The sequence below is a fragment of the Pristiophorus japonicus genome, chromosome 4 (assembly GCF_044704955.1).
Source record: "Pristiophorus japonicus isolate sPriJap1 chromosome 4, sPriJap1.hap1, whole genome shotgun sequence".
NCBI classification, from domain to species: Eukaryota; Metazoa; Chordata; class Chondrichthyes; family Pristiophoridae; genus Pristiophorus; species Pristiophorus japonicus.
In genome coordinates, this window is record NC_091980.1 from 3,705,291 (window position 1) to 3,726,066 (window position 20,776).

General features: G+C 52.6%; 1 protein-coding gene across 1 annotated transcript in view; it reads left to right on the plus strand.

Annotated features, from left to right (window-relative positions):
• Positions 1-20,776, plus strand: part of flt4 (fms related receptor tyrosine kinase 4) — a 355,428-nt gene that overhangs the window by 104,209 nt on the left and 230,443 nt on the right. Inside the window, exon 2 of the mRNA XM_070877096.1 lies at positions 11,699-11,795. Within this exon, the coding sequence (XP_070733197.1) occupies positions 11,699-11,795 (97 nt within the window). The remainder of the gene's footprint in view (positions 1-11,698; positions 11,796-20,776) is intronic.

Genomic DNA, 20,776 nt, shown 5'->3' on the forward strand with positions numbered 1-20,776 from the left:
CAGTGCCCCTCCCCCCAACACTCCCCCCAACCCTCCCACAGCCGACAAACCCTCAACGCGAGTTGGGTGTGGCACCAGAAAGCTGCCAGTGGCCGAGATGTCAGAGCCATCCGCAAGTCGATGCCCTCGGGAGGGAATGGGGCGAGCAACCAGGGGGAACAAGAGGGCAACTTGGGAGAGAGTGTAACCCGAGGGGCTCACCACACACAGCGGTCTAACCCTGGGGTCCGTGCGGAAACACTTGGCCCTCGGACAGCAGCACTGTTCCTGGGACTCACCGACTAAGGGTTGCCAACCCTCCAGGACTGTCCTGGAGTCTCCAGGAATTGAAGATTAATTCCCTGGGGAACGGCCGCCAGCAAAAGCCCCGGGAAAACAATCACCGGGACCTTACACTAAAAATTGTGTGTGTGCTTTTTTTTTTTCATTTTCTTCACTTTCATTCATTAACGATAAAAATTATTGGAGATGGTGGATAGAAAGTGCCGCTTCACAAAATGTCATGGTTCATCCAATCGAGTAACAAAGAGCCGGTTCTGATTGGCTGTGGGACAGCATTATGTCCAGAGGATGGACCAATGGCGGGTGTGTGTGGAGGGGGCGGGGCGTCTGGAGCATGGACCAATGGCGGGTGTGTGTGTGGAGGGGGCGGGGCGTCCGGAGGTTGGACCAATGGCGGATGTGTGTGGAAAGGGCGGGGCGTCTGGAGGATGGACCAATGGAGGGGGCGGGGCGTCCGGAGGTTGGACCAATCGCGGGTGTGTGTGGAAGGGGCGGGGCGTCCGGAGGATGGACTAATGGCGGGCGTGTGTGGAGGGGGCGGGCTTCCGGAAGATGGACCAATGGCGAGCGTGTCTGTGTGTGTGTGAGGAGGGGGCGGGGCAGTTGGAGGTGAGGGGTCGTGTGATGAAGCCTCCAGCAATTTGGCGAACCAGAGTTGCCGCCCCCGCTCTGTCCCCTACACAGTGTCTGTCAGCGAACGTTGGCAGTAATGGGGTACCACGGCTGACTGGGGTCGATTAGAAATGCCGAAAGGATGCCCTCGTACTTGGTGAAAACCAAGTGTTCTTGAGTCCCATTGGCCCGGATTGGCCGGAGCCCATTACAGTACAGGCCAACCCACTGAAATCATACAGCCCATGTCAACAGTGTTGGCAAACCAAAGGCCCAGCATTTACAAGTCGGGCTCGGAGCTGATTTTATAGATTAAGCAAAGAAATTGTCTCTTTCTTATACACAAGTGATGAGTTAACCGAGCCAAGCAGCGGTAGCTCGAGTCAGTTGACTTTTAAACTAACACCATGTGCACCCCCTCCCACCTCCCCCCGCAACCCCTCCCCCCGCAACCCCTCCCCCCGCAACCCCTCCCCCACCCACTTACCGCACCCGCTCCCCCACTGCCTTCTCTCCCTGATAGCAAGGTAAAGAATTCAAGTAAAAATAAACATTTCCTTTTTAAAAGAGATGATTTTCTTCTGCTAGCGGCTGACATATTATTGTTCTTGGACTCACACAGCTGTCTGTCAATGCTGGGATACCAGGTTCATATCGAATCACAGAACCACACAGCGTACAGCAGGAGGCCATTGAGCCCATCGAGCCCATCGAGCCTGTGCCCGCTCCTTGACAGAGCGATCCAATCAGTCCCACTCCCCCCGCTCTCTCCCCACAGCCCGGCAAATCTTTCCCCTTCAAGTATTTATCCAATTCCCGGTTTGAAAGTTACTATTGAATCTGCTCCCACCGCCCTTTCAGGCAGCGCGTTCCCGATCACAACAACTCGCTGTGTAAACACATTCTCCCCATCTCCCTCTCGGGTTCTTTTGACAATTACCTTAAACCTTTGTCCTCTGGTTACCGAGCCTCCTGCCCCCGGGAACAGTGTCTCCTTATTTACTCTCTCAAACCTCTTCAAGATTTTCAATGCTTCTATTAAATCTCTCCTCAGCCTTCTCTGCTCCAAGCAGAACAATCTCACTTCTCCATATAACTGAAGTCCCTCATCCCTGGAACCATTCTAGAAACATAGAAACATAGAAAATAGGTGCAGGAGTAGGCCATTCAGCCCTTCGAGCCTGCACCGCAATTCAATATGATCACGGCTGAACATGAAACCTCAGTCCCCAGTCCTGCTTTTTCTCCATACCCGCTGATCCTTTTAGCCGTAAGGGCCATATCTAACTCCCTTTTGAATATGTCCAACAAACTGGCCTCAACAACTTTCTGTGGTAGAGAATTCCACAGGTTCACAATTCTCTGAGTGAAGAAGTTTCTCCTCATCTCGGTCCTAAATGGCTTACTCCTTATCCTCAGACTGTGTCCCCTGGTTCTGGACTTCCCCAACATTGGGAACATTCTTCCTGCATCTAATCTGCCCAATCCCGTCAGAATTTTATATGTTTCTATGAGATCCCCTTTCATTCTTCGAAATTCCAGTGAATATAACCCTAGTCGATTCAGTCTTTCTTCATATGTCAGTCCTGCCATCCTGGGAATCAGTCTGGTGAACCTTCACTGCATTCCCTCAATAGCAAGAATGTCCTTCCTCAGATTATACACAATATTCCAGGTGAGGCCTCATCAAGGCCCTGTACAACTGCGAAGACCTCCCTGCTCCTATACTCAAATCCCCTCGCTATGAAGGCCAACATACCATTTGCCTTCTTCACCGCCTGCTGTACCTGCATGCCAACTTTCAATGACTGATGTACCATGACACCCAGGTCTCGTTGCACCTCCCCTTTTACTAATCTGTCACCATTCAGATAATATTCTGCCTTCCTGTTTTTGCCACCAAAGTGGATAACCTCACATTTATCCACATTATACTGCATCTGCCATGCATTTGCCCACTCACCTAACCTGTCCAAGTCACCCTGCAGCCTCTTAGCATCCTCCTCACAGCTCACACTGCCACCCAGCTTATTGTCTTCTGCAAACTTGGAAATATTACATTCAATTTCTTCATCTAAATCATTGATGTATATTGTAAAGAGCTGGGGTCCCAGCACTGAGCCCTGCGGCACCCCACTAGTCACTGCCTGCCATTCTGAAAAGGACCCGTTTATCCCGACTCTCTGCTTCCTGTCTGCCAACCAGTTCTCTATCCACGTCAGTACATTACCCCCAATACCATGTGCTTTGATTTTGCACACCAATCTCTTGTGTGGGACCTTGTCAAAAGCCTTTTGAAAGTTCAAATACACCACATCCACTGGTTCTCCCTTGTCCACTCTATTAGTTATATCCTCAAAAAATTCCAGAAGATTCATCAAGCATGATTTCCCTTTCATAAATCCATGCTGACTTGGATCCTGTCACTGCTTTCCAAATGCGCCGCTATTACATCCTTAATAATTGATTCCAACATTTTCCCCACAACCAATGTCAGGCTAACCGGTCTATAATTTCCCGTTTTCTTTCTCCCTCCTTTTTTAAAAAGTGGGGTTACATTAGCTACCCTCCAGTCCTAGTAAATCTTCTCTGCACCCTCACCGAGACTATCACATCTTTCCTAAAGTGAGGTGCCCAGAATTGGACTCAGTATTCCAGCTGCAGCCGAACCAGTGATTTATAAATGTAATATTGACAAACAATGAAAGGCACCCTGCATATAATGACACACTCCCGGGGATCCCCTGTGAATACTGACACTCTCACTGGGGTACAGTCCCACACACACTGACTCTCACTGGGGTACAGTCCCACACACACTGACTCTCACTGGGGTACAGTCCCACACACACTGACTATCACTGGGGTACGGGTCCCACACACACTGACTCTCACTGGGGTACAGTCCCACACACACTGACTCTCACTGGGGATACAGTCCCACACACCCTGACTCTCACTGGGGTACGGGTCCCACACACACTGACTCTCACTGGGATACAGTCCCACACACATTGACTCTCACTGGGGTACGGGTCCCACACATACTGACTCTCACTGGGGTACGGGTCCCACACACACTGACTCTCACTGGGATACAGTCCCACACACATTGACTCTCTCTGGGGTACAGGTCCCACACACACTGACTCTCACTGGGGTATGGGTCCCACACACACTGACTCTCACTGGGGTACAGGTCCCACACACACTGACTCTCACTGAGGTACGGGTCCCACACACACTGACTCTCACTGGGGTACGGGTCCCACACACACTGACTCTCACTGGGATACAGTCCCACACACACTAACTCTCATTGGGGTACAGGTCCCACACACACTAACTCTCACTGGGGTACAGTCCCACACACACTGACTCTCACTGGGGTACAGTCCCACACACACTGACTCTCACTGGGGTACGGGTCCCACACACACTGACTCTCACTGGGGTACGGGTCCCACACACACTGACTCTCACTGGGGTACGGGTCCCACACACACTGACTCTCACTGGGGTATGGGTCCCACACACACTGACTCTCACTGGGGTACAGTCCCACACACACTGACTCTCACTGGGGTACAGTCCCACACACACTAACTCTCACTGGGGTACAGTCCCACATACACCGACTCTCACTGGTGTACAGTCCCACACACACTGACTCTCACTGGGGTACAGTCCCACACACACTGACTCTCACTGGGGTACAGTCCCACACACACTGACTCTCACTGGGGTACAGGTCCCACACACACTGACTCTCACTGGGGTACAGTCCCACACACACTGACTCTCACTGGGGTACGGGTCCCACACACACTGACTCTCACTGGGGTACAGGTCCCACACACACTGACTCTCACTGGGGTACAGTTCCACACACACTGACTCTCACTGGGGTACAGATCTCACACACACTGACTCTCACTGGGGTACGATACGTTCACTTTCTGGTGCAGAGGCGGAACTCTGTCACTAACCCAAAAGCTCTCTGCAAATAAACATAACGTGTATTTATATAAAGACTGGTGAGAATGTGGAACTCACTACACAAGCAGTGGTTGAGGCAGGCAGTAGCGATACATTTAAGGGGAAACTGGATAAACACATGAGGGAGAAAGGAATAGAGGGATATGGTGATGGGGGGGTGATGGAGAGGGGTGGGAGGGGGTTGGTGTGGAGCATAAACCCCGCATGGAGCGGTGGGACCGAATGCTGAGCTGTAAATTCTGTGTCACTGATTTCTGAGACGGTGTCGGGGTCACTGGCAATCCCTGGTCAATCAGAAGCCGGCGATGGCGATGGGAATGGGAGGTGTTGGAGAACTTGTTGTTGAGCACGGCTGCTGTGAGGTGAGGCACACGATGTTCTCTGTGTGTTGTTTGGCAACTCTGGGCGTGTCTGACAGAGTTGGATCATTCCGTGTTGGGGATTCTGTAAACACGCAGGAAAACAGGAACCCCACCCACCGCGTGTGAATTCTCAAACAGCATCGCCAGCATCCTGTGTTCCTCTGGAGGGGCCGTGGATTCACCAGGCACTGAACTGCACCTGAGACAGCGATACCGGCACATTAACTACTCCTGAAAGAAAGTGTCTTTCTCAACCTCGGGATGTCCCAAAGCACTTCACAGCCAATAAAATAATCTTTAAAGGATAGTCACTCTTGTAATGTTGAAAATACGGTAGCCAATTTGCGCACAGCAAGCTCCCACAAACAGAAATGCGATAAATGACCAGATAATCAGTGTTTAGTGATGTTGTTTGAGTGATAAATTTTAACCTGGACACTGGGGGTAACTCTCATGCTCTTCAAATAATGCTGTGGGAAAGTTTACATCCACCTGAGAGGGCAGATGAGGCCTTGGTTTAATGTCTCATTCAAAAGACCAGCATTCTGACAGTGCAGCACTCCCTCAGTACTGCCCCTCCGACAGTGCAGCACTCCCTCAGTACTACCCCTCTGACAGTGCAGCACTCCCTCAGTACTGCCCCTCCGACAGTGCAGCACTCCCTCAGTACTGCCCCTCTGACAGTGCAGCACTCCCTCAGTACTGCCCCTCCGACAATGCGGCACTCCCTCAGTACTGCCCCTCCGACAGTGCAGCGCTCCCTCAGTACTGCCCCTCCGACAGTGCAGCGCTCGCTCAGTACTGCCCCTCCGACAGTGCAGCGCTCCCTCAGTACTGCCCCTCCGACAGTGCAGCGCTCCCTCAGTACTGCCCCTCCGACAGTGCAGCGCTCCCTCAGCACTGACCCTCCGACAGTGCACCGCTCCCTCAGTACTGACCCTCCGACAGTGCACCGCTTCCTCAGCACTGCCCCTCCGACAGTGCAGCGCTCCCTCAGTACTGCCCCTCCGACAGTGCGGCGCTCCCTCAGTATTGCCCCTCCGACAGTGCAGCGCTCCCTCAGCACTGACCCTCCGACAGTGCAGCGCTCCCTCAGTACTGCCCCTCCGACAGTGCGGCACTCCCTCAGTACTGCCCCTCCGACAGTGCGGCGCTCCCTCAGCACTGACCCTCCGACACTGCGGCGCTCCCTCAGTACTGACCCTCCGACAGTGCACCGCTCCCTCAGCACTGCCCCTCCGACAGTGCGGCGCTCCCTCTGTACTGCCCCTCCGACAGTGCAACACTCCCTCAGTACTGACCCTCCGACAGTGCGGCACTCCCTCATCACTGCCCCTCCGACAGTGCGGCACTCCCTCAGTACTGTCTCTCCGACAGTGCGGCACTCCCTCAGTACTGACCCTCTGACAGTGCAGCGCTCCCTCAGTACTGACCCTCTGACAGTGCAGCGCTCCCTCAGTACTGCCCCTCTGACAGTGCAGCGCTCCCTCAGTACTGTCCCTCCGACAGTGCAGCGCTCCCTCAGTATTGGCACCAGGAATCCGATGGACCACACTGCTTTGTCTGCGGGTGTGACAAATGGCGATATTTTAATTGTGAACAGAGGCCAACGAGACCCTTGGAAGAGTCAACGAGAGGAGAGGGCAAAAGCCAAGAGTTTTGCTGCTCTACAGTAAGGTGTTGACTCAGAGATGTGAAGTCTTGGACCAGCTTGGTTAAACCCTTTAATCCAGACCCAGTTGAAACATCTGCGATATCGTGTTTATAAAGAAGCTGGGAAGCAGGGGGAGCGATGAACCGGATCGCGATGATCATATGGGAACCATCACTGCACAAACTGCCTTTGACACTAGTGATATTTGTGAGAAAGCTGCTTGCTGGGAGGAGGGATCTTTGCCTGTTTGTGATCCCATGTGAATGTGCGGTAGATGCAACTATAGAAATGATTTTTTTGTTTTGACCATTTGTGACCGAGAGTCGGTACCCGGGAGTAAGACTTGCATTTATATTGCACCAGTTGCCTAAACAATTGAGATGGGACCCGAGGCCCAATATCAGGCCAGCCTTGGGCCTCGGGCCTACCAGTTGGGGAGACCACTCTGTGCCCGCCGCGGGTTATATTCTACCCCAGGGTTTCCGCGTGACCCACTGCCCCGTTTCCGTGCCCTCGCCCCGGACACTGCCTGAGGACCCCGCAGAGTCGAAAGCCTTTGTGAGTTCAAAGAAGCCCTTGTACGAGGGTTGATGCTGTTCCCTGCTGTTCTCTTGTAGGTGTCGCTCGGTGAAGATCATGTCCATTGTGCCCCTTAGTGACTGGAATCCACATTGCGACTCTGGGAGGAGCTCTTCTGCCACAGGGAGAAGACGGTTGAGGAGGATTCTTGCGATAACTTCCCCTGTGGTATACAGCAGGAAAATTCCTCTGTAGTTAGCGCAATTGGACTTATCTCCTTTCTTGAAGGTGGCCTCTGAGATCCCTTGGTATGCTCTCCTCGTTCAAAATAAGAGAAATTACCTCATGTATTTGGGTCAATAGTGCTTCTCCGCCATGTTTTAGTGCTTCGGTGGGTATTCCATCTGCTCCTGAGGCCTTGTTGTTCCTCAGTTGTCGAATGGCCTTTTCAACCTCGTGTAGGGTTGGAGTTGCACTGAGATGGCAGTGCGTAGCATGCTGTGGGATGGAGTCGAGTACACTCAGATTGAAGGCTGAGTCTCGGTTAAGGAGATCTTTAAAGTGTTCCTTCCAGTGAGCACTGACTGCCTTTCTGTCCTTGATTAAAACTTCTACGTTCTTCAAGCGCAATGGGCTCGGACCTTGGGGGTTCTTGGGAAGCAGGTGATCTTTAGTGCACTGAAGAATTCACTCATGTTGTGGTTGTCGGCTGGTTCCTGCGCTTTCTCAACCCACCATCTGTTCTTTATTTCGAGAGTTTTTTGTTGAACCTCGTCTATAGATCCCACCAGCAAAGTTAGGCTGACGGACCTGTAATTACTCGGTCTGTCCCTTCCTCCCTTTTTAAACAACGATACAACATTAGCAGTCCTCCAGTAGCCAGAGAGGATTGGAAAATGAAGGTCAGAGCCTCTGCTATCTCCTCTTTTGCTTCTCTTAACAGCCTTGGATGCATTTCATCCGGGCCTGGGGATTTATCCACTTTCAAGATGCTAAGACCGAGGAAAATATTGATTATTGGCGGAACATGTACATATAGGAAGTCTCGCAATGTTATCTTGCAAAATATCTACAGGATATATACTTGCTTATACAGGCTAGATTCACTTATTTATACCTATATACAGAAATACCTATATACACTAGTGTACCTATATACAAATGCATCCCAGGGTATTAAAAGAGATGGCGGAAGTTATAGCAGATGCATTCGTTATAATCTACCAAAATTCTCTGGACTCTGGGGAGGTACCAGCGGATTGGAAAGCAGCTAATGTAACGCCTCTGTTTAAAAAAGGGGGCAGGCAAAAAGCAGGTAACTATAGGCCGGTTAGTTTAACATCTGTAGTGGGGAAAATGCTTGAAACTATCATTAAGGAAGAAATAGCAGGACATCGAGATAGGAGTAGTGCAATCAAGCAGATGCAACATGGATTCATGAAGGGGAAATCATGTTTAACTAATTTACTGGAATTCTTTGAGGATATAACGAGCATGGTGGATAGAGGTGTACCGATGGATGTGCTATATTTAGATTTCCAAAAGGCATTCGATAAGGTGCCACACAAAAGGTTACTTCAGAAGATAAAGGTACGCGGGGTCAGTGGAAATGTATTAGCACGGATAGAGAATTGGCTGGCTAACAGAAAGCAGAGAGGCGGGATAAATGGGTCCTTTTCGGGTTGGAAATCGGTGGTTAGTGGTGTGCCACAGGGATCGGTGCTGGGACCACAACTGTTTACAATATACATAGATGACCTGGAAGAGGGGACAGAGTGTAGTGTAACAAAATTTGCAGATGACACAAAGATTAGTGGGAAAGCGGGTTGTGTAGAGGACACAGAGAGGCTGCAAAGAGATTTAGATAGGTTAAGCGAATGGGCTAAGGTTTGGCAGATGGAATACAATGTCGGAAAGTGTGAGGTCATCCACCTTGGGGAAAAAAACAGTAAAAGGGAATATTATTTGAATGGGGAGAAATTACAACATGCTGAGGTGCAGAGGGACCTGGGGGTCCTTGTGCATGAATCCCAAAAAGTTAGTTTGCAGGTGCAGCAGGTAATCAGGAAGGCGAATGGAATGTTGGCCTTCATTGCGAGAGGGATGGAGTACAAAAGCAGGGAGGTCCTGCTGCAACTGTACAGGGTATTGGTGAGGCCGCACCTGGAGTACTGCGTGTAGTTTTGGTCGCCTTACTTAAGGAAGGATTATACTAGCTTTGGAGGGGGTACAGAGACGATTCACTAGGCTGATTCCAGAGATGAGGGGGTTACCTTATGATGATAGAATGAGTAGACTGGGTCTTTTCTCGTTGGAGTTCAGAAGGATGAGGGTGATCTTATAGAAACATTTAAAATCATGAAAGGGATAGACAAGATAGAGGCAGAGATGTTGTTTCCACTGGTCGGGGAGACTAGAACTAGGGGGCACAGCCTCAAAATACGGGGGAGCCAATTTAAAACCGAGTTGAGAAGGAATTTCTTCTCCCAGAGGGTTGTGAATCTGTGGAATTCTCTGCCCAAGGAAGCAGTTGAGGCTAGCTCATTGAATGTATTCAAGTCCCAGATAGATAGATTTTTAACCAATAAGGGAATTAAGGGTTACGGGGAGCGGGCGGGTAAGTGGAGCTGAGTCCACGGCCAGATCAGCCATGATCTTGTTGAATGGCAGAGCAGGCTCGAGGGGCCAGATGGCCTACTCCTGTTCCTAATTCTTATGTTCTTATGTTCTTACGTTCTCACTCACTCTCACTCTGTGACTCCCTCACTCACTCTCACTCTCTCACTCTGTGACTCCCTCACTCACTCTCTCACTCTGTGACTCCCTCACTCTCACTCGCTCATTCTGTGATTCCCTCACTCACTCACTCCTCACTCTCTCTCACTCTCTCTCACTCCCTCACCCTGTGATTCTCTCACTCTCTCTCACTCTCTCACTCTGTGACTCCCTCACTCTCTCACTCATTCTCACTCTGTGACTCCCTCACTCACTTACTCTCTCACTCTGTGAATACCTCACTCTCTCACTCTCTCATTCTGTGATTCCCTCTCTCACTCTCACTCTCACTCACTCTCACTTTCACTCACTCACTCACACTCACTCTCACTCTCACTCTCACTCACTCTCTCACTCCCTCACTCTCACTCCCTCACTCTCACTCCCTCACTCTCACTCCCTCACTCCTTCACTCCCTCACTCCCTCACTCTCTCTCACTCTCTCTCACTCTCTTACCCCCTCTCTCTGTGACTCCCTCACACTCTCACTCCCTCACTCTGTGATTCTCTCACTCTCTCTCACTCACTCTCTCACTCTGTGACTCCCTCACTCTCTCACTCTGTGACTCCCTCACTATCTCACTCACTCTCACTCTCTCACACACTCTCTCACTCTGTGATTCCCTCACTCACTCCCTCCCTCACTCCCTCACTCTCTCACTCTCTCACTCTCTCACTCTCTCACTCTCTCACTCTCTCACTCTCTCACTCTCTCACTCTCTCACTCTCTCTCACTCTGCAATTCTCTCACTCTCACTTACTCATTCACTCTTTCACTCTGTCACTCTGTCACTCTCTCTCTCTCTCTCTCACTCTGTGATTCCCTCACTCACTCCCTCTCTATCTCACTCCCTCACTCTGTGACTCCCTCACACTCTCATTCTGCGATTCTCCCACTCTCTCTCTCTCTCTCACTCTCTCACTCTGCGATTCTCTCTCTCTCTCTCTCTCTCTCTCTCTCTCTCTCTCTCTCTCTCTCTCTCTCTCACTCCCTCACTCTGTGACCCCCTCACTCTCTCTCTAACTCTGCGATTCTCTCACACTCTCTCTCTCTCTCACTCTCTCACTCCCTCACGCTCTCTCTCACTCTGCGATTCTCTCACTCTCACTCTCTCACTCCCTCACTCTGTGACCCCCTCACTCTCTCTCTAACTCTGCGATTCTCTCACTCTCTCTCTCTCTCTCTCTCTCTCTCTCTCTCTCTCTCTCTCACTCTCTCACTCCCTCACGCTCTCTCTCACTCTGTGATTCTCTCACTCTCACTCTCTCACTCCCTCACTCTGTGACTCCCTCACTCTGTGATTCTCTGGGTGCGAGGTTGGGGCCTGGGACAGTGTTGTGGGGGCATTGAATGGGCAGGTGTCGCTGTGTGGGGCTGAATCGTGGGCCCTTTAATCAGCGCGGAGGTCTCCGGCAGGCATGCCTTGGTGCTATGTGTTGTACGGTGAGAGCCTGTACTGTGTGGAGTGACGGTGATCTCTTTGACTCTCCGCAGGTCTGGCACGTGGATTCTCGATGTCAGCGCCCACACTCAACGTGACAGGAACGGAGTACTCGATCAATGTGAGCAACACCCTGACCATCACCTGCAGGTTAGTGCAGCATCCTCTGGGAAAATTCCCTCAACACCGGCTCTCCACCAGATTCCCCATCCCCCAAAACCCGCTCATCTCAACCTAATCCATTTCCTCTTCATCACACCCTGCTTTTCAAAGTCAAATTACTACCAGTGTAAAATACTACAATACAAATGTGCATTGATATAGTGCATTTAACACAGTAAAATGTCCCAAGGTGCTTCACAGGAGCATTATCAAACAATATTTGACACCGAGCCACATAAGGAGATATTAGGGCAGGTGACCAAAGGTTTGTTCAAAGAGGTCGGTTTTAAGGAGTGACTTAAAGGAGGAGAGAGAGGTAGAGAGGTTTAGGGAGGGAGTTCCAGACCTTGGGGCCCAGGCAACAGAAGACACGGCCACCGATGGTGGGGCGATTATAATCAGGGATGCTCAAGAGGGCAGAATTAGAGGAGCGCAGAGATCTGGGGCTGGAGGAGGTTACAGAGATAGGGAGGGGCGAGGGCCATGGAGGGATTTGAAAAGGATAAGAATTTTGAAATCGAGGGGTTGCTTAACTGGGAGCCAATGTAGGTCAGAGAGCAAGGGGGTGATGGGTGAGCGGGACTCGGTGCGAGTTAGGACACGGGGCACAGGGGATGATGGGTGAGCGGGACTCGGTGCGAGTTAGGACTCGGGGCACAGGGGATGATGGGTGAGCGGGACTCGGTGCGAGTTAGGACACGGGGCACAGGGGATGATGGGTGAGCGGGACTCGGTGCGAGTTAGGACTCGGGGCACAGGGGATGATGGGTGAGCGGGACTCGGTGCGAGTTAGGACACGGGGCACAGGGGGTGATGGGTGAGCGGGACTCGGTGCGAGTTAGGACACGGGGCAGCCGGGTTTTGGATCACCTCTAGTTTACGTCGGGTAGAATGTGGGTGGCCAGCCAGGAGTGCTTGGAATAGTCAAGTCTAGAGGTAACAAAGGCCTGGATGAGAGCTCCAGTAGTGGATGAGCTGAGGCAAGGGCTTCGAGGGAACTTTGTGAACTAGATTGACCATGAATGTGACCTAATGTTAATGAGGACTGGTCAGTGATGACCCCAGGAGCCTCAGGCCAGTACCGTGTGACTCCGTGCATGAATGCATCACCCACTGTGGTACCGGGCCAAGCAGCACAGGATGATCCCAGGCCCTGGTCCATGTTGGCTTCACGGCTGTGGAGGGTTTGCCAACCAGGAACTGAACGTCAATCTCCAGGACTACTGCAGCCAGCAAAACCAAGGGAGGAACTTCATGGGAGGTGTTCGAAAATCACGGGTTTTTTTAATTGTCTTTTAACACGTTTTATCATTTTGTTTAAAAAAAAGATGCGAGGAAAAAAATGATTTAACTGACAGTCAAGAATCAGCCAATCGGTTGACGAAGCGACTCTCTGATTGACCGTGGGGACGGGGCACCAGGAGGATGGACGTGTCGAGGGACCAATGGCAGAGCAGTGTGTGTGGGCGGGGCAGTGTGTGTGGGCGGGACAGTGTGTGTGGGCGGGGCAGTGTGTGTGGGTGAAGCTGTCTGTGGGCGGGGCAGTGTGTGTGGGCGGGGCAGTGTGTGTGGGCGGGGCAGTGTGTGTGGGTGAAGCTGTCTGTGGGCGGGGCAGTGTGTGTGGGCGGGGCAGTGTGTGTGGGCGGGGCAGTGTGTGTGGGTGGGGCAGTGTGTGTGGGCGGGGCAGTGTGTGTGGGTGAAGCTGTCTGTGGGCGGGGCAGTGTTTGTGGGCGGGGCAGTGTGTGTGGGCGGGGCAGTGTGTGTGGGTGAAGCTGTCTGTGGGCGGGGCAGTGTGTGTGGGCGGGGCAGTGTGTGTGGGTGGGGCAGTGTGTGTGGGTGAAGCTGTCTGTGGGCGGGGCAGTGTGTGTGGGTGGGGCAGTGTGTGTGGGTGAAGCTGTCTGTGGGCGGGGCAGTGTGTGTGGGTGAAGCTGTCTGTGGGCGGGGCAGTGTGTGTGGGCGGGGCAGTGTGTGTGGGCGGGGCAGTGTGTGTGGGTGGGGCAGTGTGTGTGGGTGAAGCTGTCTGTGGGCGGGGCAGTGTGTGTGGGCGGGGCAGTGTGTGTGGGCGGGGCAGTGTGTGTGGGTGAAGCTGTCTGTGGGCGGGGCAGTGTGTGTGGGTGGGGCAGTGTGTGTGGGTGAAGCTGTCTGTGGGCGGGGCAGTGTGTGTGGGTGAAGCTGTCTGTGGGCGGGGCAGTGTTTGTGGGTGGGGCAGTGTGTGTGGGCGGAGCAGACTGTGGGCAGGGCAGTGTGTGTGGGTGGGGCAGTGTGTGTGGGCGGAGCTGTCTGTGGGCGGGGCAGTGTGTGTGGGCAGGGCAGTGTGTGTGGGTGGGGCATTGTGTGGTCAGAGCTGTGTGTGGGCAGGGCAGTGTGTGTGGGCGGGGCAGTGTGTGTGGGCAGGGCAGTGTGTGTGGGCGAGGCAGTGTGTGTGGGTGGGGCAGTGTATGTGTGGGCGGAGCTGTCTGTGGGCGGGGCAGTGTGTGGGGTGGGGCAGTGTGTGTGGGCGGGGCAGTGTGTGTGGGCAGGGCAGTGTGTGTGGGCAGGGCAGTGTGTGTGGGCAGGGCAGTGTGTGTGGGCGGGGCAGTGTGTGTGGGCGGGGCAGTGTGTGTGGGCGGGGCAGTGTGTGTGGGCGGGGAAGTCTGTGGGCGGGGCTGTGTGGGGTGGGGCAGTGGGTGGGGCGGTGCGGGGCAGGGCTCCGGGAGGATGGATGTGGCGGGGAACCAATCGCGGTGGGCGGGGCAGTGTGGTGAGGCAGGGTAGTGTGTGGGGGCGGGGCAGAGTGTGGGCAGGGCAGTGTGTGGGCGGGGCACCGGGAGGATGGACGTGCCGGTGGACCAATGGCCTGGCAGTGTGTGGGCGGGGCACCGGGAGGATGGACGTGTCGGTGGACCAATGGCCTGGCAGTGTGTGGGCAGGGCAGCGTAGGGGCGGGGCACCGGTAGGATGGATGTGTCGGTGGACCAATGGCCTGGCAGCTTAGGGGCGGTGCACTGGGAGGATGGACGTGTCAGGGGGACCAATGTGCAGCACCATCCCCAATCACTCCGGCTCAATACGCTTCCCTCCCTGATGTTCCTGTGGATATAGACGCCTACACGGCAGCCTCTGTGTGCACAGGATCACACTGTTGGCAATCACTGTTGGTGTCAACAACCAGGGGACATACATTTAAAGTAATTGGGGGGAGGTTTAGAGGGGATTTGAGGGGAAATGTCTTCACCCAGAGGGTGGTGGGGGTCTGGAACTCACTGTCTGAAAGGGTGGTAGAGGCAGAAACCCTCACCACATTTAAAAAGTATTTGGATGTGCACCTGAAGTGCCGTAACCTACAGGGCTACGGACCCAGAGCAGGAAAGTGGGATTAGGCTGGGTAGCTCTTGGTCGGCCGGCACGGACACAATGGGCCGAATGGCTTCCTTCCGTCCTGTAAATTTCTGTGATTCTATGATTACATTGAATGACAGCAAGTCTATAGCACAGAAACAGCCCATTGGGCCCTACCGCTCCGTGCCGGGGTTTATGCTCCACACCAGCCCCCTCCCACCCCTCTCCATCTCACCCCATCACTATATCCTTCTATTCCTTTCTCCCTCGTGTGTTTATCCAGCTTCCCCTTAAATGCATCGATATTATTCACCTCAACCCCTCCCTGTGGCAGCGAGTTCCACATTCTCACCGCTCTCTGGGTAAAGAAGTTTCTCCTGAATTCCCCATTGGATTTATTACTGACTGTCTTATATTTATTGACCATGATTGACACGGGCCTTGCAGGATATGATGAAGTTGCGTTGTTGAGTTATTGGCAATCTTGTGCAGTTCCAAGAACATCACAAACATCATTTCTTTGCAATTCTTCTCAACATTGCACTGGCACGAGCCAAAAAAGTCCCAACCTTAACTTTTGATTGAAGAACACTGCTCAAACCCCGATGGTGATGAAGGAAGTTCAGAAGGTGGAGATTTATGTCTGTTTTTCATTTGCCTTTGGTTGACCTGCAGTATGTGAGCTGCAAGAAATGATACAGCAGGAAAAATAAACTCAGTGTATCCACCCCTTGGAGCCTTGAACAGCAACACGTGTATTTATATAATCGCCTCTCGCACAGCTGGATTCCCGGTGGTGGGGGGGGTTATCCCGGGAGTGTGACCGAATGGGCGGACATACCTGCTGAAGAAGCTGCTAAAAGGTGGAATGAGAAGTAGTGAGGGTGATGGGGGCAAAGGTCAGAGTGAGGAGATTGGTGAGGGTGATGGGGGCAAAGGTCAGAGTGAGGAGATTGGTGAGGGTGATGGGGGCAAAGGTCAGAGTGAGGAGATTGGTGAGGGTGATGGGGGCAAAGGTCAGAGTGCGGAGATTGGTGAGGGTGATGGGGCAAAGGTCAGAGTGCGGAGATTAGTGATGGGACAAAGATCAGAGTGCAGAGATTGGTGATGGGGCAAAAGTCAGAGTGCGGAGAATGCTGATGGGGCAAAGGTCAGAGTGCGGAGATTGGTGAGGGTGATGGGGCAAAAGTCAGAGTGCGGAGATTGGTGATGGGGCAAAGGTCAGAGTGCGGAGATTGGTGGATTAGAGGGCATGGCGGAGACACACAGCAGCGAGCAGGGAGATACAGCAGAACAAAAGTCTCTGGACTCTAGGGAGGTACCAGCAGATTGGAAAGCAGCTAATGTAACGCCTCTGTTTAAAAAAAGGGGGCAGACAAAAGACAGGTAACTATAGGCCGGTTAGTTTAACATCTGTAGTGGGGAAAATGCTTGAAACTATCATTAAGGAAGAAATAGCGGGACATCTAGATAGGAATAGTGCAATCAAGCAGACGCTACATGGATTCATGAAGGGGAAATCATGTTTAACTAATTTACTGGAATTCTTTGAGGATATAACGAGCATGGTGGATAGAGGTGTACCGATGGATGTGGTGTATTTAGATTTTCAAAAGGCATTCGATAAGGTGCCACACAAAAGGTTACTGCAGAAGATAAAGGTACGCGGAGTCAGAGGAAATGTATTAGCATGGATCGAGAATTAGCTGGCTAACAGAAAGCAGAGAGTCGGGATAAATGGGTCCTTTTCGGGTTGGAAATCGGTGGTTAGTGGTGTGCCACAGGGATCGGTGCTGGGACCACAACTGTTTACAATATACATAGATGACCTGGAAGAGGGGACAGAGTGTAGTGTAACAAAATTTGCAGATGACACAAAGATTAGTGGGAAAGCGGGTTGTGTAGAGGACACAGAGAGGCTGCAAAGAGATTTAGATAGGTTAAGCGAATGGGCTAAGGTTTGGCAGATGGAATACAATGTCGGAGAGTGTGAGGTCATCCACCTTGGGGGAAAAAAACAAAAAAAGGGAATACTATTTGAATGGGGAGAAATTACAACATGCTGCGGTGCAGAGGGACCTGGGGGTCCTTGTGCATGAATCCCAAAAAGTTAGTTTGCAGGTGCAGCAGGTAATCAGGAAGGTGAATGGAATGTTGGCCTTCATTGCGAGAGGGATGGAGTACAAAAGCAGGGAGGTCCTGCTGCAACTGTACAGGGTATTGGTGAGGCCGCACCTGGAGTACTGCGTGTAGTTTTGGTCACCTTACTTAAGGAAGGATATACTGGCTTTGGAGGGGGTACAGAGACGATTCACTAGGCTGATTCCAGAGATGAGGGGGTTACCTTATGATGATAGATTGAGTAAACTGGGTCTTTACTCATTGGAGTTCAGAAGGATGAGGGGTGATCTTATAGAAACATTTAAAATAATGAAAGGGATAGACAAGATAGAGGCAGAGAGGTTGTTTCCACTGGTCGGGAAGACTAGAACTAGGGGGCACAGCCTCAAAATACGGGGGAGCCAATTTAAAACCGAGTTGAGAAGGAATTTCTTCTCCCAGAGGGTTGTGAATCTGTGGAATTCTCTGCCCAAGGAAGCAGTTGAGGCTAGCTCATTGAATGTATTCAAGTCACAGATAGATAGATTTTTAACCAATAAGGGAATTAAGGGTTACGGGGAGCGGGCGGGTAAGTGGAGCTGAGTCCACGACCAGATCAGCCATGATCTTGTTGAATGGCGGAGCAGGCTCGAGGGGCTAGATGGCCTACTCCTGTTCCTAATTCTTATGTTCTTATAACAAGTGAAGGGCCACAGAATAGAGAGAGGAGCGACAGGGAGAGTGTGAGGGAGCGGAGGCAGTGAGGGGAGCGGAGGCAGTGAGGGAGAGGAGGCAGTGGAGGCAGTGAGGGAGAGGAGGGAGTGAGGAAGAGGAGGGACTGAGGGAGTGGAGGAAGTGAGGAAGTGGAGAGGAGGGACTGAGTGGAGAAGAGGGACTGAGTGGAGAAGAGGGACTGAGTGGAGAAGAGGGATTGAGGGAGAGGAGTGATTGAGGGAGAGGAGGGACACTGAGGGAGCGGAGGGAGTGAAGGAGCGGAGGTAGAGGGAGGGAGTGAGGGAGGGAAGGGACACACATAGACGTTACATCCACTCTCACATTGGCACCACAACCCATCAGCCACGAATTCCAGGATAGTGTTGGGCCTTGCAGCCACCTACAGCCCTCGCACAGTGCGATCCATTGCACTCGGTGCCCACCTCGGTCCGGACCGGACCGTTCCGGATAATCTCCCAGCCCGTTCCCCAGCTCATTGTTGGCTCACTTCCTGCAAATGGCATCAACTGTGATCCTGGGCGTCTCTATTACCCGAGTAACTGGCAGGGTCTGTCGCTGAAACCGTAAATGTGACAGGGTGGAACCACAGGGACCAAGGAGCATGTTCCCACGGTGCTCCAGTATGGTGCAGGCAGAGGGTGAGTGCACTCAATTCATTTGTTCCCATTTTGAAAAAAAGAACTTACATTTCTATAGCGCCTTTCACGACCACCGGACGTCCCAAAGCGTTTCACAGCCATGAAGTACTTTTGGAGTGTAGTCACTGTTGTAATGTGGGAAACACGGCAGCCAACCTGCGCACAGCAAGCTCCCACACACGGCAATGTGATAACGACCAAATAATCGGTTTTGTCGTGATGTTGATTGAGGGATAAATATTGGCCCCAGGACACCGGGGAGGACTCCCCTGCTCTTCTTCGAAATAGTGCCATGGGATCTTTTACATCCACCTGAGAGGACCTCAGTTTAACATCTCATCCGAAAGATGGCACCTCCAACGGTGTGACGCTCCCTCAGTACTGCCCCTCCGACAGTGCAGCACTCCCTCAGTACTGCCCCTCCGACAGTGCAGCACTCCCTCAGTACTGCCCCTCCAACAGTGCGGTGCTCCCTCATACTGCCCCTCCGACAACGTGGTGCTCCCTCAGTACTGCACCTCCGCTAGTGTGGTGCTCCCTCAGTACTGCCCCACCGACAGTGCAGCACTCCCTCAGTACTGCCCCTCCAACAGTGCAGCGCTCCCTCAGTACTGCCCCTCCAACAGTGCGGTGCTCCCTCAGTACTGCCCCACCGACAGTGCAGCACTCCCTCAGTACTGCCCCACCGACAGTGCAGCACTCCCTCAGTACTGCCCCTCCAACAGTGCGGTGCTCCCTCAGTACTGCCCCTCCGACAACGTGGTGCTCCCTCAGTACTGCACCTCCGCTAGTGTGGTGCTCCCTCAGTACTGCCCCACCGACAGTGCAGCACTCCCTCAGTACTGCCCCACCGACAGTGCAGCACTCCCTCAGTACTGCCCCTCCAACAGTGCAGCACTCCCTCAGTACTGCCCCACCGACAGTGCAGCACTCCCTCAGTACTGCCCCTCCAACAGTGCAGCACTCCCTCAGTACTGCCCCTCCAACAGTGCAGCACTCCCTCAGTACTGCCCCTCCGACAGTGCGGTGCTCCCTCAGTACTGCCCCACCGACAGTGCAGCACTCCCTCAGTACTGCCCCTCCAACAGTGCAGCGCTCTCTCAGTACTGCCCCTCCGACAGTGCGGTGCTCCCTCAGTACTGCCCCTCCGACAGTGCGGTGCTCCCTCAGTACTGCACGGGGAGTGTCCGTGTGGATTTTGTGCTCATGTGTCTGGAGTGGGGCTTGAACCCTCGACCTTTTGACTCGGACGTGAGGCAAGATTGAGGGCTGAAAGCAGAAGAGCTAGATGGGGTCTCTCATGGTGGGGGTGGGAGGGACTAGTACAAGAACGGGAAAAAAGGAGGCTTGTTGTTGAAGGAGGAATCCCAGAGTTGTGTAGGCGAGAGAAGGACGATGAAGAATCAGTGAGGAATGAGTGCACGGAGATAATTCTTTTCCTTTAATGGGAGCCAGGTGTCAGTGTCCGAGAGCGATGGTACAGTAGGACGCGAGATGCTGAACAAAAGCAGATGTGGTACAGTGTTTTGAGCAACCAACAACACATCTGGAACAAGAGGGAATTTTATGTTGTAAATCTCTCCAAAAAACACGGTGAATGATAAACAGGTGAAGTGCAAGAACATTTCAGCCGCAATGTCCCCTTCTGCCCCCTGCTGGACCGTGTGTGCATGTGCGCAGTGCTGGGCTCTGCACTGAAGCACTCAACAGTTGAATATCTCTTTGCCACATGAAAGAAAGACTTGCATTTATATAGCGCCTTTCACGACCACCAGAAGTCCCAAAACATTTCACAGCCAAGCAAGTACTTTTTGGAGTGTAGTCACTGTTGTAATGTGGGAAATGCGGCAGCCAATTTGCACACAGCAAGCTCCCACAAACAGCAATGTGATAGTGACCAGATAATCTGTTTCAGTGATGTTGATTGAGGGATAAATATTGGCCCCAGGTCACCGGGGATAACTCCCCTGCTCTTCTTCGAAATAGTGCTGTGGGATCTTTTACATCCACCTGAGAGGGCAGAAGGGGTCTTGGTTTAACGTCTCAAAAGAAAGATGGTATCTCCAACAGTGCAGCACTCCCTCAGTACTGCTCCTCCGACAGTGCAGCGCTCCCTCAGTACTGCCCCTCCGACAGTGCAGCGCTCCCTCAGTACTGTCCCTCCAACAGTGCGGCGCT